At 44.9% G+C, this 19,158-nt stretch overlaps 1 protein-coding gene across 1 annotated transcript in view; it reads left to right on the top strand.

Moving 5' to 3' along the window:
- Positions 1-19,158, top strand: part of DAAM1 (dishevelled associated activator of morphogenesis 1) — a 191,731-nt gene that overhangs the window by 99,145 nt on the left and 73,428 nt on the right. The window contains exon 3 of the mRNA XM_062210082.1: positions 6,110-6,199. Coding sequence (XP_062066066.1) covers positions 6,110-6,199 — 90 coding nt within the window. The remainder of the gene's footprint in view (positions 1-6,109; positions 6,200-19,158) is intronic.

Below are 19,158 nucleotides of genomic sequence, written 5' to 3'. Positions count from 1 at the left end.
ACAACATTAAAGGACTCCTTTAAACCAGTAAAAATGCGACAGACAAAAAGATGGACAAAAGACTTTTAACAGGTACTTCACAAAAAGGATATAGATAAGTGGCCAATAACCCTGTGGGGGAAAGTTCTGCTCAGCATCTGTTGTCATCAGGAAAATGCGATGAAAAGCATACTGAGGTAGCACTTCATGTGAACTAGGACAGCTGGCATTGAAAGGCAATAGCCTTGGGGCAGGTGCTGTGGTGCAGTGGGGTAAGGCCACCACTTGGGACACCCACGTCCCATATCAGAGTGCCTGGAACTGGGTCCTGCCTCCTCTTCAGATCCAGATTTTCTCCTAATGCACTTCAGACGCAGCAGGTGATGACCCAAGTCCTTGAGTCACTGCCACCCACGTGAGAGACCCACATGGAGTTCCTAGCTCCTGGCTTCGGATTGGTCAGGCTCCATTGTAGCCAGCAGTTGGGGGAGTGAACCAGCAGGTGGAAAATCTCTCTCTCTCTGCCTTTCAAATAGAGAAACTTTAACAAGAAAAGACACAGCACCAAATGTTGGTATGGCTGCGAAATAAACTGCTGAATTTTGCTGATAGAAGTGTATGGTGGTAGCATCAGTTCCTAAAGTGCAATGTGCTCTAACCACCTCAGTACGTACCTTTCCTCAATTCATCCATTTAATTCATATATTTAAGACTTGTATATTGCACTGGATGTACATTTTACCTCAAGAAAAGATTGGTTTTGATCTTTACAATACATTAATCATCACTACAAGGAGTCTATGGAGAAATGGAATTAAAAGATAAATTTATCTTGGGAAGGGAAGACATGAAATCCATGCATAGTTTTTCAATATATCCATTTTCCATTGGTATAATCCATCTTTTTGAAGATCCCTGTACATCTTTGAATGGCCGCGGCCTTTTTCCTCCCCTCCCAGCTGCCAATCTTTTTTTTTTTTTTTCTCTTCTTTTTCTTTTTTCTCTTTGCTTTCCTGCTAGGTCAGATTCTGTTTCAGGGTCTGACAGTTAATACCAGCATGCAGAGAACAAATTGAGTCCCTGTGCTCTGGGAGTGAGAGCGCCATGGGAGTGACAGACCACAGTGTGTGTAAGTGCTGTCTTTTCAGGAGAGTCAGGGTGGGCTTCCTGGAGGAAAGAGCTGGTGCTTTAGAAGGGTTTGGAGGAATAGGATTGCTTCTGCTCTCTGGGGGGAGGACAGTGTGTTCAGAGTTTCGGGAGCTGGCCTCTCCTGAGCCAGTGCCAGAAGGTGGCTGCTGCTGGAGGAGGTGAGGGGCGAGTCCTCATCCTGAAGAGAAAGGGGGCTGCGAAAGCCTTCTGTCATTTGTCTCCCTGACTGGATTATAAATCCCTTGAAATCAGAGTCTCTACTCATCATTGTATTTCTTTTTCTTTTTCTTTCTTTCTTTTTTTTTTTTTTTTTCTTATCACATCTGGCCCTGATCCTGGAACGGGCAGGACCACAAGCAGGTGTCTATCGCTCTCTTAAGGTTGCGATGGTCTCTCAGCGTCCTGCAGGCTTGATTCAGACGTGCTATCGTTAAAACAGAGTGAGTCAGAGCAGAGGTACCTTGCGAATGGTGGGGTGGGGGTCTTATTACACTCTGGGCCTTGTGCCTAGGCACTCCCTATTGCTATTCTGAAGTTCATCTATGTCCCTCTCCTTGCTTAGAATCCACCAGTGACCTGTGGTTGCTCTTAGGATAAAGATCAGAGTTCTTAGTGGCTTTCAAGCTGCTAAGTGTGTACAGTGCTTTGCACCTGTGTAATTCTTATTTCTCTGTAAGTCGTCATTCGTCATGTACCTTCCCTGTCTCTCCTTTTACATAAACAGGCTTTTTTTTTTTATTCTTGTCATAAAACTGTATTATATTCTTTACTTAAGGTAGTCTTTTTTTATAGAGAGCTTTTGTTTAATAAATATAAATTTCATAAGTACAACTTCTGGATTATAGCAGTTCATCCCCCTCTCCCATCTTATTCTTAAGATTCATTTTTAATTATATACAGAAGATCAGCTCTATACGAAGTAAAGATTTTAACACTTTATACCCACACAGACACACAAAGTATAAAGTACTGTTTGAAGACTACTTTTACCATTAATTCTCATAGTACAATGCATTAAGGACAGAGATTCTACATGGGGAGCAACTGCACGGTGACTCCTGTTGTTGATTTAACAATTAACACTCTTATTTATGACGTCAGTGATCACCTGAGGCTCCCATCATGAGCTGCCAAGGCTATAGAAGCCTCTTGAGTCCACAAACTCATAAACAGGCTTTCCAAACTCAGTTTAATGTGATCATCCCTAGGTTAGTATGGCTGTTTAGTTCCCTTTTGCCCTCAGGAGAATCTGAGCGCCTAGATACTTTTTTGTTCTCTATGTATCACAATGCCCAGCATTTAGTAGACACTCAAAAAAATTGTTTTTGGTTTCATGAATGAATGTTATCCTGTCATCAGATGAAGTTGATGTTCAGAGGTGAAGTCTCAAGCCCAAGCTTGCATAACCTCTAGGCCAGACCTAGAGTGCAGGGATGTCTGACAAGAAGCCCCCTTTGTGCTAACCAGCACTCGGCGGATGGATGTGTTTTCCTGTTGGCGTCGGTGACGGCTTGATCAAGTGGCGGAGAGGGCAGTTCGGCAGTTAAAACCTGAGCGATGCGGTCAGGAAGTCTGGATTCACGTCCCTGCTCTGCGTTTACTGCTGTGCTGCCAGGAGCGAGCTAATCTGTTTGACTCAGTTTTCAGGAAAATGGGATAATAATGTGGTCCAGTTTATCCTATTGCTTTGAGGATTAAAATAAATTAATGCATGTAAGACACTACTCTTAAGCACAGAAAAAGTTCTCAATTGCTAGCCATTATTGTCAGTATTTTATTCCTTCTTACTTTCTTACTGTAATCCCCAGGTATGTCCAGAGACCTTACAGTATTTTTTCTTCACTCTCTGAAAACTTGTCTTGCATGAAAACATCTGCCCCTAGATCCTAGTTCATCTGTGCTCTTTGAGTTCAAAACTGGCCATTTCTTCATCTCACAGAAGCAGAACCTTCTGCCTCTAACAGTAAAACACAGTATGATAAACACCCTTTCCTGTGACTTTCTAGGTTTTAGGATTCACACACTTGTTCGCACCCCTGCTCAGCTAGCAAAAACTGGTGTAAAGGTGGCACCATTTATAGTGTTGTACTCTCACAAATCAAAAGCCTTTCCCCAAACTAAACACATTGTGCTGCTTGAATAACTGACCTGATTGTTGGAAAGTGATTTATGTCACCATTATTTGTGCTGTTCATCAATAGGTGAGAGCAGGTGTGACTTACCGGAAATCTAAAAAGGAAGGAAGAAAGGAAGAAAAATAATTAACTTCGCATATATAGTAGTTGCATGCCAAAATTCTAACATTTTTAACACATTCCCTGTAATGAAATTTTCTGAGTCCTTCATTGCTTCCCTTGTTGTTCATCGTTTAAACTTTGTAAAGATTTATTTATTTGAAAGTAAGAGTTATAGAGAGGTAGAGAGAGAGATTTTCCATCCACTGGTTCATACTAAGTGGCTGAAACACCAGGGCTGAGTCAGGCCAAAGCCAGGAGTTTTTCATCCAAGTCTCTCATGTGGGTAGCAGGGGCCCAAGCACTTGGGACATCTTCTGTTGCTTTTCCCAGGCCATTAGCTGGGAGCTGGATCGGAAGTGGAGCATCTGGGATACAAACTAGTGTCCATATGGGATTCTAGCATCACAGGTAGCTGCTTTGCCAGTCCCTCATTGTTTAAATTCTTCTCAGCTTGTTTCTTGTGTGGAGTATAATCCTACATGTGTATAAGTTGTTTTTTTTTTTTTTTTTGACAGAGTGGACAGTGAGAGAGAGAGACAGAGAGAAAGGTCTTCCTTTTGCCGTTGGTTCACCCTCCAATGGCCGCCGCAGTAGCCCGCTGCGGCCGGCGCACCGCGCTGATCCGATGGCAGGAGCCAGGTGCTTCTCCTGGTCTCCCATGGGGTGCAGGACCCAAGGACTTGGGCCATCCTCCACTGCACTCCCTAGCCACAGCAGAGAGCTGGCCTGGAAGAGGGGCAACCGGGACAGGATCGGTGCCCCGACCGGGACTAGAACCCGGTGTGCTGGCGCTGCAAGGCGGAGGATTAGCCTGTTGAGCCACGGCTGTTTACCTTGGTCATAAAAGGGAATAGGAACTGATTTGTGCTTAAATGATAGAGACAATGGTACGGTTGCTACCTTATGCCAGGCATTGCTTCATGCTTAGCTGATGTTGTCAATCCTCAGAACAACCTTGCAACAGCAAGGATGGCTCCATGAGATCAAAGTGTATGGAGGTGGAGGTGTTAACGAGGCAGGGTGTAAGGGGATACTGGAAGCAAAGTTAGTTGGGGTTGTAAATGGTAGCTCTCAAAGGCAGGCTGAGGACTGGATAAGTAATTATGAAGGTGGTGTGGTTCTAATGAAGTTTTTTGAATGGGGCTCGAAACAGCACAGGTGTTCTGTTTTAAGGCCGTGGTTCTAACTGTGGTCTGCAGATCAGCAGCATCAGCAGCACGTGTTTCACAGAAACACAAATGGCACCACTTCCTCCCGCCTGTTCACCCCTAGGTGCTGAGCAAGCAGTGATGTGAGAAGCCCTCCAAGTGGCTCTGAGACTCTCCAGCTGGAAATCATGGCTTTCAGAGACTTCTAGCCATGCGGGCTAGGAAGCATTGGAAAAGCAACAGAAGCCAAGAGAGACATTAAGATGCCTTAAGAAAGTTCTGAGTGGTTGCACTGGCAGATGAAGCAGAGGGAAAACCATGGGATTTTTGTGGAAGAAATGACAGGTGTCTAAGCAGAGGCAGGAGGGAGAGAGGCCACGCTGATATTCTAAGCCTCTGTAGCCACGAGTGTACAAACTGCAGGTGTACACAAGAGTCTGCCCAGGGATACTTTTCCTCAGGATTCTAAGCCTTGTTGTGCTTTAATGTAGAACATTGTAGTGTATCTTGCTCATAACCCACCAGTCTATCACCCTCAAATAGATCACTTTTCCTATGGGAATAGTAATGTACCAGCTACTCCATACTAGTAATTGCATTGGGTATAGGTTGGGTTCTTATTAAATGCCAAGAACTTTAAACACTTTGTATTTGTTATCCTGTTATTGTTATTCATTAGTTATGGATATCTGCAGGCTGCTGTCCTTTAGTGTCCAGTATGAGCTATACACCACTATACAATCAATGTTTCCAAACACCGATCTGAGAGGGTGTCTAGACTCCAGTCAGACACCTCAGGGTTAAAGCTCAGCCCATCATGTAGTCTTAGCCAAATGACTTAGCCAGTTTTCAGCCTCAATGTCCCCAACTGTATTATAATAGAGATTTAAGAATGACTGCACCTCTGAGGGTTGTTGTGAGAACTGAGAAAATGCCTCCACAGAAAGTTCTTAACAAGCATTAGTCAGGGTTTATGGCAATGAAGACTTCACTCCCTTGCTCAAATTTTCATTGGCTCCCTTTTTCAAGACAATACACTACTTAAGCTGGTATTTAAGGATTTCTACACATTGGTTATTCCCTACCTCTCAAACCATTTACCTGATGACCCTTTGTATAACGCCAGTGTTTCAGCTAAGCTGGCACAATCCCTAAAACACAGAATCTGCCATGACAGCTGGCCTAGGTTTCTGTTGGTCTTCCCTCCTGCCACCCCATCCACCAACCTCGAGTCCCCCAGGGCCAGGCTGACAGGATCCCTGCAAACTTCAGCTTTATGTGACTACCCTCCTAAACTCCTGAGATTTGATGCCTTTACTGCTCAAACAGACCACACTCCAGTAGGCAGTGGTTCAGGTGGATTCTGTCCCTGGGCTCACTTCCCCTCAGCCTTTGATACCTCGCTCCCCAGTGCCTGGCCCAGGTCAACAATGGGCTTCCTCCATGCCAATAACATACATCTTCACTTGGCTTCCTCACTGTTTTCAAGTTCATTTAAATTCTGCTTGGTAGTGCTTTCCCTGCCTGATGATACTGATGCTGTTCCCTACAGGAATGTTTCATCTAAGAAATACTAATTGTTTTATTTCTTCTTAGGATGAACTTGACCTCACAGACAAACACAGGGAGGCCATGTTTGCACTTCCAGCTGAGAAGAAATGGCAAATATACTGTAGCAAAAAGAAGGTAAGCTGTTCATTGTGATTATAGTAACTGAAAACATCTTTGATTCCCTTAGCTCTTGTGCTTTGCCAGTAGAACCAGGCATCTCTCTATACTGTGAAACATCTCTCTATACTGTGAAACCCCGACTGAGTTAGACGTGTTGTGGCACAGGTGTTACATGCAGCAAAGTGTCAACTCCTTGGATGCTGTTTGTATCCACCCTTCAGTGGACTCCCTTGCCACCTATAACCTTTATTCATAATCACATAGACATTGGTTTACACAAGATCAGAGTTTCCCCTGTAGCTTACCTAACAGTTCTTATACGGGTAGGTTAGGACTAGTGTTGTGGGTTCACAACCCTACATGACCATCTCTAAGGTGTGCCTCCCCTCTGTGGTCCGAGATGGCTGGTTAGCCAGTTCACATTGCAAACTAAGGATGGAAACGAGGGCACGAGAGCACAGCCTCCTCGCTCCCACGTTTAGGGACACGTTCCAGAAGTTACACCCGCCGACTTCCCCTCACACTCCACTGTTAAGTACATGGCCACAGCTTACTTAGGAGCAAAGTGTCCTGGGAGGTCACTTCCCATGGGGAAGGTGGGGATTCTGTGACCTGGGAGGTGGGGAGAATTTATCTGGGGGCAGCAAACAGACTGAAGCTCCTGTTCTCCAGGATCCCTGGCACTCGGCCTCATTGCTCGGACTGCGCCTCCTGAAGGTTCGCTCTGCCATCTTGAATCCCTGTGGCTCTCGGACTCTGCATGCAGTCTTGGCGGCCATTCCTACACGTAGCCACTCTTCCTTTTGTTCCAACAGAAACTGGAACAAAGATAAGCATGTGGGAAGGGCAGGGCCAACTACTTCTCTCCAGCAGTCAGTGCTCAGTGATTCACTCTTGACCCAGGGAAGCAGCAGCAACTGTGCCAATGTAATGTCTCTTTAAGACACCACTGTCGGCCAGGGAAGGCTTTTGTTCGGTAACTAGTGTTGCCTAATGCAGTGTGTGCCTCCTTTTGTCTGCAGAGCTCTCTGAGCTGCCTTGTGTAGTTGGCATGCCCTCCGCGAGGAGCATCTCCAGTACAAGGAAGCACGTGTTGCAGTGAGCCTGTGTGTGTGTCTCCCATCTGACTCTCTGAGGCACCATGTCTTGTTCTGTCTTGTAACTCCAGCCTCACCTACTTGGAAATGAATGTGTGGTGACTGAGCCACTGAATGTGTCATGAGTGTTTCATTGAATTCTGTCAAAATCATTACAGCATACTTAATCTTCCGCCTGAGCAGTTGTGCTTGGTAAAACTGTGTCAGATTTGGTTGTGGTGGCCTTTGCTGAGAATGTGTCTGTGTATCCTCTCAGTCTGGTCCCGGAGCCTCTGGTAGAGGAGCCCAGACTGAAGTCCTAGGGTTCCTCATCTAGTAGCAGCGACAGGGGGCTTTGTGAAGGAGTGAGTCCTCCTATCTGTTGCTCTTTCTCTTCGCACACGTCTTATCAACCAGAAAACCTGTCTTTTTGAATGGATGGTTGTGACTCAAGAAACTTATTTAATACACAGGGAAAGAATTTTCTTGGGAAAATTAAACGTGTTTGGTTCTAAAACCAATGGTATCACACGGTCTTGGGAAACTGGGCAACTTTTCATGCTACCATCTTAGAGACCCTCCCCACTCCCAGAAATGAGCAGGAAGAATTCTCAAGTGCCTTTGTACACAGAGAGCATTGTCTATTTTGGCTCATCCGAGTGCACATCTTTTTTTTTTTTTTTTTTTTTTCAAAATTAGGAAATAATGCAAAGTAGGGTTTGAGAATATGCACTAGAGGAAGTGGAAGGGTAAGAGAAAGGGAGCAGCTCACTGAGGGGAAAGTTTGCTTCTTTCCCAGATTTTATTACACCCTTGACAGCAATTGAAAGTTAATCATGGAAACTACTGCTTCTCAGATTAAAAAGGCAAACCCTGGAGGATAGTAATGACCTCAGGCTCCCAGCTGCTGCTCATTTCTCAATGTCCAGCCCCATCGGATCCCCTTGCAGAGCCATCTCAAGTGTGCATGGTGGGGTCGGCTTCCTGTAGGAGTCTGGGTATGGATGTGGCCACTGGCCTTGGAACTCCATTTCTTGATAGATGACCCCTGTTCATCAGCATTGGGCCAGATTGCACGGATCTTTGGGAATGCATTTTTTTTCACTAGCTTCCTTTCAGAAGCCTGGTTTCCTTATGTGACTTCAGCACTGGCATGGCTAAGTGGGACAGCCGTTTTAACCCTTTGCAACTCCCCAGGACCTGCCAACCTGTCTCACTTTAAAGCAGATGGCAGCATTGCTTGACCAAGGCCTTTCGGGATTAGAGTTTGCACTCTGCAGTAAATCGGGAGGTGGACAGTGACTATGAGAACACAGAAACCTAACCAGGACGGAGGTAATGCTCAGCTCTCTTCAGAGAAGATGATTTCCTGAGAGAGGCTGGCCATTCGCGGGACAAAGCCCCATGGTGGCCATCCTCAGTGTTAAGAAAAGAGTGTTTTCTTTGGAGCATCTCGTGTAGCCTTTTCAAATCAGGCTTATCACCAGCAAACCATACCACATCCATTTCTCAGGCTGAGGGAAAGCAACACACCCATGGCTCCTTCACAGCTTCAGTCTTTCAGGATTAGAACCCAGGCCACTGCCGACATTCGCACACATAGTGCGGCCATGGGGTAGGCCCCGGCAGCCAACAGAAACAGCACGAGCTTGTGGAAAGCAGGCTTTCTGTGTAGAAGCAAATAGACGTTGTGCAGACCAAGGAGGCGGGGACCTGCAGGCGGGCCCAGGCGCTCCTCAGATCATTGGCTCTTCTCCATCCATGGCCACTTAATCTCTACAGTGGCAGTCACTTGTCCCGCTCTGTACTTACTTGTGGAACCTCTCTAAGTCTCTGGGTGAAAACCCACTTCCAGAGCCAAAGTGAAAGCAACAAAAGTATTGGAAAGAGATTAATTGGAACCTTGCCTAATTGAGGGATCTGGGGGAGAGTGAGTGACGGATGTGGTGGCCTTGTTGAAAGTCCAAACGAATCTGGGAGAGTTGCTGGCCCGGTTGGTCAGCCATGGTTTGTCATAGATAGCAGCCCCCTGTCAAATTTTTTAACTTTCATGAAAGGTCCAAGAAAGGTCCCAATGGTGGGACTGGGGGTATTTTCAAATAGGAAATGTTTGTGGTTCTTATCTTAAAAGGTAATTCCCTTTTTGGTTCCAATCACAACATACTCTTTTGTTTAAGTGAGGTTTTTCCCAGTCTCCAGCCAGAAACTGCATCTGTTAACAATTTTTTGGATTTTAAACTGAAGCTTTTTAAACAATGAGCCATCTGACCACGAAAGGCATGCTGTGTATGCTTATTGTTAACATGATTTTTAAATCCTGGGAAAAGTAAGGAGTAGGTCTTGAGAGAGAAGAAAATACAGGGGTGTGTGCACCGTGTGCTGCCAGTAGCAGTCTTCTCAGTGCAGGAAGAAATCTCCTTTAATTGCTGTAACCAGTCCTTAAATTTCCAGAAAATATTTTTATCCCTTCTTGGCCTTCTGATTTTGCAGAGTAAATTGAAGGAGGGCCGTGACAGTGTTAGCTGTAGGGACATGAGATATCTGGGGCGAAGATCGGGACTTGACAACTGTGCCTACATTTTCCTCCTTTGTTTCTAAAGTCAAGGCTTAACGTCCATGGAACTAGATTCTTCATATTACATCTCTGGATGCTTTGAGTTCTACTTTGAGAAATGTGAATTTTCACTCTGCTGATGAGCATGTGTTGTTTTTTTTCTAGCTTGAACTTGACTCAGACATTCAAGAGTCTTGCTTAGCCTGGTTGCAGCTCATCTGTTGGGATTTCTGCAGACTGCTGAGCTGGCGCTAGGTACATTCTGAAGACATGTTTTGAAAGTGGCTGAAAATTCAGCTGGTGCTTCTCATTCATTCCTTTTCTTGGTTAGCAGATCCTAATTGGAACAGTTCCCCACTCCTCCTTACAACAGGGAATTCTGTTTTCACCACATGCAGAAGAAGATCAAAGTTGCATTGTGTGTGGTCATCACCAATGCAGTTCTTTTGGTTCCTTGAGAGGTGAGGCCCTCTGGTACTTGCAGTGAAGGAGGGAGTGGTTTGAATAAAACACAGATATAAAGGAAAATAGGCTAACCTAGTAGAATTAAAGACAAAAAAAAAGTGGGGGGCGGGCATGGCAGGGGAAAGAAACCAGTAGGAAAATAAGGAGATGAGATGGGACATTCTTCCTCCAGTTGTTCCCAGTACCCTAATGAGAAGTTGTCATGTATGGAACTGGAAGAAGTAGGGGCTGGGCTGTCAGCCTGAAGGCTGAGAGGGATAGGAGTTAGAGATCTTCTTCCTTTCTTACCGTGGTTGATTAAGTACACAGGAGAGTAAGCATTGGATATTCAGTTGCTCGTTTTGCTAGATACCAAGCTTTGGCAGAAGCAGCTGGTAAGAGGCAGAAAGCTAGACTTCAGTAACTGTATTTCTAGACTTTTTTAGATGTCTCTGGCTTCATTTCCTGCCATCTCCTGCATGTAATGGGTTAAAATTGGCACTCATGCTCTTATGTGATCAGGGCTTAAAGGAAGTGGCAGAAGTAGTTTATTAGAAGTGAAATTAGGGTCTGGCACTATAGTGTAGTGGGTAAAGCTGCTGTCTGCATTACTGGCATCTTATATGGGTGCTGCTTTGAGTCCTGGCTGCTCCAGTTCCAGTCCAGCTCCCTGCTAATGTGCCTGGGAAAGAACCAAAGATGGCCCAAGTGCTTGGGACCCTGTACCCATATGGGAGACCTGGGAGAAGCTCCAGACTCCTAGCTTTGGATCGGCCCAGCTCTGGCCATTGCAGCCATTTGGGGAGTGAACTGGTAGATGGAAGACATCTCTCTCTGCCTCTGCCTCTCTGTAACTCAGCCTTTCAAATAAGCAAAGAAATCTTAAAAAAGAAATTAGTCTGTCCTTCCCCCTGTACCTCACAAAAGAACATGTAAGGGAGTCTCTCCAGACTCCGCAGGTTCTAGAACTCCCTGTCTTAGCTACAGATTCCCTGGCATGGAGAGGTAAGGATTTGTCTGCCATCCCAGGCTGAACAGGCTTCGCAGATCTAGTGTTTGACCCAGTGAAACGGTGCAGTTGCTGAAGGGAAGCTGGTGTGTGATTTCCTATATGGGTATTGAGGACCTTCTCTGGGGCAGACTCTTGGTGAGAGTCTGAGTGATTAAAAGAGTAAGTCCAGTTTCCTGGAGTGGATAGTCCTGGTGGGATAGACAGACAGCCCAGTGGTTGTCAAGTCTTGCCAAAAGCTCCATAAACAGGATGAGCAGACCACCTCTGGGCGTGGAGGAAGAAGCCACCATCCTCTGGGTAGGGGAGAAGGGGTGACGGAACAACTACTCCTTTTGCCTTTGGTGCGTATGCTGCCAGTTGCTCCCTGGGGAGAGTTGACGGCATGCTTTCATCGCAGCCTCCAGAAACTGACTCCCATTTCAGTATCTGAGCTCTGTTTATGTGCTGTACACTTTCCTTCTTAATTTACATTTCGTTCTTTGTTCTTTTTGCCATAGCTATAAAGGTCACATTTAGACTGTTGATCTAATCCTGTCTTTACTAGACAATTGTTAGGGCTTGTTAGGAAATCAAGAGGCTTAAACTTCTGAAAGATGAAGGTACTTTAGGGAAAGACTACAGTAACGGGTCTGTCCAGCTTGTGAAAGAGAATGGAAACTCCAATGTTCAGTAGGTGTGCCCCAGTGAAACTGTATTGCCTGTCAGTGTATATGACCACCTCCTAGTTGGTACACAGGAGTTATCCCAAGCCCTCCCATTAAACACCATCCTGCCCTCTGTCCCCTTTCCCAAGGGCCACCAGGCTTCCTTTAGGATCTAGGATCTGAAAGGCCAGGAGGGCACTCGGGGGGCACTCAAGACCCTACGCCCACACAGCTCATTGATTCTGACTCACTGAAGTTCATGCAGTACTGCTGGATAAATATTTTAAACTTTGGCCTGAATATGAGATACTGATTGACCCACAGATGGTGACCACAACCATGTGGTAATGTGTATGTGAACCTGAAACATTCGTGTTCTGGGAAGTGATTAGAAAGGGAGAGGGAGAATTGTATGCAGAGATGTTCTTGGCAGTGTTGTCTCTAAAAGCCAGTGATGGTAAACAACTTAAAGGAGGATGGTTGTGTTGTGGTGCACATCCACAATGGAATATCTTATAGCCAGTGAAAAGTCATATTGCCTTAGAAATTTGAATGACATGGGATGCTGCTCAGCATGTAGTGTTAAGGTTAAAAAAACACATAAAACTGTATACGGGAGAGGGGAGGGTTGCGGGTGGGAGGGAAGTTATGGGAGGGGGAAGCCATTGTAATCCATAAGCTGTACACTGGAAATTTATAGTCATTAAATAAAAGTTTAAAAAAAAAAACTGTATAATCAGCACAACCCAAAGTTTGTAAGCAGATTTTTATAGAGGTCAATGGACAGATAGAAAATAAGTTCTAGATATGATTGTGGGTGATCTATTTGTTTATGCAGATATTTCCCACCATGTTGTTATTTTACCTTCAAATATTTTTTCCTGATTGTAAATATAAAATAGCTTTCTTTCTTTCTTTCTTTCTTTTTTAAGATTTATTTACTTATTTGAAAGGCAGAATTACAGACAGTGGGGGAGAGCCATCTTCCATCTGCTGGTTCACGCCCCAGATGACCCCAACAGCCAGGGCTGGGCCAGACCAAAGCCAGGAGCTTCTTCCAGGTCTCCCTTGTGGGTGGCAGGGGACCAAAACTTGGGTCATCTTGTGCTGCTTTCCCAGGCACATTATCAGGGAGCTGGATCAGAAGTGGAGGAGCTGGGACTTGAACTGGTGCCCATATCAGATACCAGCATTACAGGTGGTGACTTAACTCACTATACCAACAATGGTGATTCCAAAATACTATTGTTTTAAAAATGCATGTGGAGGCCGGCGCTGTGGCCTAGCAGGTAAAGCCACAGCCTGCAGAGCCAGCATCCAATGTGAGTACTGATTTGAGTTCCAGCTGCTCCACTTCCGATCCAGCTCCCTGCTAGATGGCCTGGGAAAGCAGAAGATGGCCCAAGCTCTTGGGCCCCTGTACCCACATGGGAGACCCAGAAGAAGCTCCTGGCTCCTGGCTTCAGATTGGCACAGCTCTGGCCATTGAGGCCAATTGGGAGGTGAACCAGCGGATGGAAGACCTCTCTCTCTCTGCCTCTCCTTCTCTCTCTGTGTAACTCTTTCAAGTAAAATAAATAAATCTTAAAAAAAAAAAATCCTATTGCCTTTAAAGAAATGCATGTGGGGCAGGTGTTGTGGCACAGCAGGTTAAGCCAGCATTCCATATCAGAGTGCCAACTGCAGACCCTGCTTCCAATCCAACTCCCTGCTAATGTGCCTGGGAAGTAGCAAATGATAGCTCAAGTACTTTATTTCCTGCTACCACGTGAGAGACGTGGGTGGAATTTCTGGGTCCTGCCTTTGCCTCAGCTCAACCAACCCAAGCTGTTTCAGACATTTGGGGAATGAACCAGTGGGTGGAAATCGATTTTTCTCTCTGTCTCTCTTTCTAATAAATCTCTTTAATTTTCACAAAATTAAAAATGTACACAATATATTTTATATCAGGTCTTAGTCAAAAAGCAGGACCACTATGGGAGTCTGTATCTCTGTTTTCCCTACCCCTCACCTTGAAGGGATTTGTCCTAGAGGTTTGACCTTCTGTCACAGAAGCTGGCCAAGCAGTCTCCTTAAAGCTGTGTTTGCACCTAGTGCTGGAGCCTCAGTGTGCTCAGTAGGCAGTAGGGAAGGGCAGATGGAAGTAAAGAAGCAAGGATGAGCTGCAGCCTCTGACTTGGCTGTGTGTGCCCTGCAGAAGCCAGGAACCCTACTCCCAGTGCTCAGTACAGACACCCAGAAGAAGCTAAAGGAGGGTTTGGAGGATAGTGGAGCAGTGGCAGAGTGCCTGCTGTGCCCCACCAGGGAGGTGAGCCAGCAGGTAAACCACAGCACAGATGAACTGCAGAATAGGAGCTGCTTCGTGGCCACCCTCCACACCTCCTGTGAGAGTCTCCTGTGGCTCACCCTACAACAAAAAATGGAGTCTGTGACCCACCTACAACTGCAGGCCCACTTCTTGTCGAGTTCTGAGAAACAGGACTGAAAGAGTTGTCATGCAGAGTAATTTATTTGCAGCAAACAAAGAGACCGCAGGAGACCATTTCTCAAGTTGTGATTCCAGAAGCAGGGAAATAGGAATCCTTTTCCTGGAGGAAATGAATATGTAAGAGGGGACATTCCTGTCATCACGTGTTGGTGGGAGGGTACAAGTTCACGCAGGTGCTACTTAGAAATATGCACCAACATAGGTTGTACATTGTGATAAGGCTTAAGCTCCTCCTGGGAAGGGATCTTAATATTAACATGAAGTAAAGAATGATCTTTGGGTACTTTTTGACCCATCTGCACAGGTGTAACTTTTGCAGTGGGGTCTGGACCCGTTCAGGGTGGTGAGTCCATCTCCTACTGGAACGTGACTGAAAGACAGCTTTGGAAAACATGAGATGTTCGTGAAGTCTTGAAACAGAAGTGAATCACAGCAAAGACTTGAGTTGCCCAGGGCATGAGCTTGTGACAGACCAGCCTAGTTAACCTGAGCATTACAAAACCACCACAGACTGCTACTAAAATTTGAAAAATGACTATTATCTTGACTGTAACCAATGCTTGTATTTGTCAAGGCAACCCTGGCACGTTTTCATTGTCTGCCTTAGAGATCACTCTCTGTCTCACTTGTTACTGTTGCCTGGGTATGGGGAAGATTAAAACAAAGGTGAATCCATAACCCATCCAGAATTTTACAGGTCATTATCTGTTTAGGCTGTGACTGAACACGTGATAATCCTCGGACATGGTGAGATTCCCCCTTTTCCACTCAGAATCCCCAAATGTGTTTCTCATTGCCCTTGAAGCCTAAGCCATACCACCTCAAAGCTAGTGTGACCCATTTTCTTTCTTTTAATTCCAAAACCAGGACTCTCAAAGTGGACACCAAATTTTGGATTTGAAATATAAAATACTGTTCATTCAAGGACTCTCTGTCAGTCCCTAAATCAGAGTTAAAAGATGTTCCAGTAAAGGGCCGTTGGTTCCCAAGTATTTGTTTGCCTCCTGCTCCTGAGTCCCTTTGAATGATGCCAGATTGAGGCCCTCTGTTCCTTCCCAGCCTTGCAGTTCTGCCCTTCCAGCTGTCCCTGCTGCCACCCTGCCTTGCATCTAACTGATCCGAGCCCACAGGGCGTGGGTTCATACATGTTGCTCTTCAATAATTGCCCATCCTCACTAACAAAGAAACAGTAAGTAAATATGCTCATAGATTGAACCAAAACATATCTCGCCTATCCCCTTTGGTGCTTGGAGGAGTGAATAAACCTTAAATATCGTGGGCAACTTTTGGAGACATCTGTTGGGATACTACACTCTGGTTTTCTAAGTCCTCCTTTGGGATGGGTTATCTGCAGAAGCCTTTCTATTCAGGGATCTTCATGCATGTTTCTTAAGTTATATTTGTTCTTTATACTTGTTTTAAACTACAGTATAAGTGTGACACTATCTTTCCAAGATAAATAGAAGCCAATTAATAGGTATGAGTAGTAATTCCCATGGTTAAAGGCCATCACAGTGTACCCTTTGCTAATTGTGTGGCCTGAGATCATATTAGTTAACCTCTTCACATTCTTGTCTTCCATGAAATGAGATCCATTTCAGAGGACTGTCATGAGAATCAGGTTGAGATAACATGATTTAGTGGCTAGGAGGTGGCCCGGGGCATGCTAATGACTGAGGCCCTTCTCGTGACACTGGCATGCACTGAGTTTCTCCCTTCATCCATGGGCCGACTTAAGATTCATTTCCATCTTCTTCAAAGATGGTGCCTGGCTTTCTCAGCATAGTAGTAAAAATTTCAAAATCACCTTTCCCTTAGTTGAACCACAAAACATTTCAGAGATAGCAATTTAGGAGGATGTATTGTTTGGGGAGGAAAAAAAAGGAAGAAACCAAGAAAGTTCCTATTGGTAGCACTAGAATTGGTGAAATGAGGATCCACTAATAGCAGTTCCTTTTTTTTTTTTTTTTTAAAGATTTATTTATTTGAAAAGCAGAGTGACTGCCAGCATCTAGGGCTGGACCTGGCCAAAGCCAGGAGCCTAGAACTCCATCCAGATCTCCCACATGGGTGGCAGGGGTCCAAACACTTGAGTCATATTCTGCTGCTTTCCCAGGCCTTTAACAGAGCCGGATCAGAAGTGTAGTAGCCAGAACATGGAGCAGCACCCACATGGGATGCCAGCATTGCAGGCGGCAGCTTTACCCAATATGCTGCAATGCCAGCCCCCAACTAATGGAGTTCTAAGTACCAACATTCAGTACCTCAGCTTCTGAGCAGAGCCCTGAACCTGACTTTAGAAACATCTGTAGTTCACATTTGGGCAACTGAGGCCCACAGTAAGCCAAACTCTGCTGCTTGCTTCTCCCCTCCACATGGTATCCAGTCCCTTCTGACCAAGTCCAGCCTGTGGAGCGGCTCACTTGTTTGGATCTGCCTAGCAAACCCTTGTCTCCACCTACTGAATTCAGGAAGGTGAGGCTTGACTATGGGTTGAGCCACTTTTCGATAAAATTAAGATTCTGCTTTGCTGCCTCGAAAAGGTAAGTTGGATGTTGAATATCTTTGGTCTTGAAATAAAAGGACTAGAGAGTATTTTAAATGAAAACATTGCTTCTGCTATTGTTTGCAGTGGGCAAAAAAATCCCTTCATATAACACAGCACCAAGAGGTTCCAATAAGTCAGCCAATTTGCACAAATAAGTAACTTATTAGTTGGAAAGGAGCCAGATTTACAAATACCCTGCTCAGCCACAAAATTAGTTCAAAGTTGCAGCATTGTAATGTAGAACATTCCAGCTGTGTTATTTCTGAAGTGAAACTACCAAAATAAGACTTCAGTGTCGGGGAGTTGATCCGTTTTAGCACAGTTGCAGATAGTATTTCTGTTAGAAGTCTTAACCCCCATCTCCAGATCCCCTGCATCCTGAGACATCACATTCTCTCGGATTTCTGAAAAATAACAACCTCTGATCACTGCTCCACGGAGTCACAGTATAAACTCTTTCCTGTTTGATTACTTGAGTAGTGTTGAATTTTCAAACACACAAAAGTACAGTACATAATAAACACCCATAATAAAACAAAGCTAATATTATGCTATAGCCACCTCAAGTATTTTTAAAAACAAATTAAATTTTAGAAATATAGTTGAAACTCAAATGTGACCTCTGTTCTAAAGGTAATAATATTTCCTTTTCCTTACATGCATTATATATTCATAACAGATACAGAATTTCTTCATTTCAATTGCTATATGTGTTCCTGTTCCGTTTTATGAACATGCCACAGTTTAAGTATCTATGGCCGGCGCCATGGCTTAACAGGCTAATCCTCCGCCTTGAGGTGCCGGCACAGCGGGTTCTAGTCCCAGTTGGGGCGCTGGATTCTATCCCGGTTGCCCCTCTTCCAGGCCAGCTCTCTGCTATGGCCTGGGAAGAGAGTGGAGGATGGCCCAAGTCCTTGGTCCCTGCACCTGCATGGGAGACCAGGAGAAGCACCTAGCTCCTGGCTTCGGATCAGCGAGATGCGCTGGCCGCAGCGGCCATTGGAGGGTGAACCAACGGCAAAGGAAGACCTTTCTCTCTGTCTCTCTCTCTCACTATCCACTCCGCCTGTTAAAAAAAAAAAAAAAAGTATCCCAGTGGACAATGCTCATTTCCATTTTTTTTTTTTTTTTTTTTTTTACGATTGAAAAAAATATTGCACTGAGCATCTTTGGGCATATGTGCAAGAATTTCTCTAGGACAGACCCCTACACATATAGTTACAGGGTTGTTTGACCGGAGCACTGTCACCCTTAGTTATTCTTCAGAGTACACCTGTAGTGAATTAGTTATAACCATCTTGGAAGTTGGTGTTGTCTGAAGAAAGGGAACTAGAACCTCTTTGATCAATCAACTTTATATAAATTTGAATGTTTCTAGAGCCATTAACTGACATTAAAATTCTTCCATTTTCCCCATATATCTCACCAATTAAATTGAAGTAAAAATTATTAGAATGGAAAATGCTGACTAAATACACATAAACACAATATACACACATACCGCACACAAACAACATAAGGGTTAGAAAGTGAAAAGCATTCCTTTCAAACACCCACAAAGCTATACAAAACTGCAAAGTATTAGAAGACTATAAAAAAGGGGAATTCATTCAGTATTGTATTTATTTTATTTGACTACACAGGAAACTGCTGTGTGCATGGTTCACTCTTCCTCCCCTGCAGATTTCTTTGTACCCTCATCGACAGACCCAGGCGGTGTGTTTCCATCTTTAGCAAGCTCTTGACTGATATATGCCATCCCCAAACACAGGAAGTTCCTCCAAGGCACTTGCCACTTCCCTGGTTGGTGACTAAAGCACAGGTGCAGGATGAGAACGTGCGCACAAACAAGCAGAGACTGTGACTGAAGTCGCACAGTTGGCCTCTTCCTCCTACTCTAACCAGGGCATCCTTAGCTCAAGCATCTCATTCCATATTTTGAAAGTCCGTCCTCCTTATACTGCCTGATTCCTTTGAGTACAAAGGAATGTACAAAATGGAGAGGTTTAATTATCTGCCCCCCCTCCATGCCTAAACTCTGAGCTAGTTCCTATGTACAAATCTGTTGCCATTGATTTCTCAACAATGTTGCAGTGGGTTGGTTTCTGAGAGGAGGAGCGTGATGGGGGCAAGAGGCGCGGAGTCACCACACAGACCCCGGGAGTAGGGTGAAAGCAGACCTGAGGCGAGCAGCCCACAGACTCGTTT

This window comes from Lepus europaeus, chromosome 13 (assembly GCF_033115175.1).
Source record: "Lepus europaeus isolate LE1 chromosome 13, mLepTim1.pri, whole genome shotgun sequence".
Taxonomy (NCBI): Eukaryota; Metazoa; Chordata; class Mammalia; order Lagomorpha; family Leporidae; genus Lepus; species Lepus europaeus.
The sequence above is the reverse complement of the archived record's forward strand: the minus strand, read 5'-3'. Positions and strand labels throughout refer to the sequence as shown.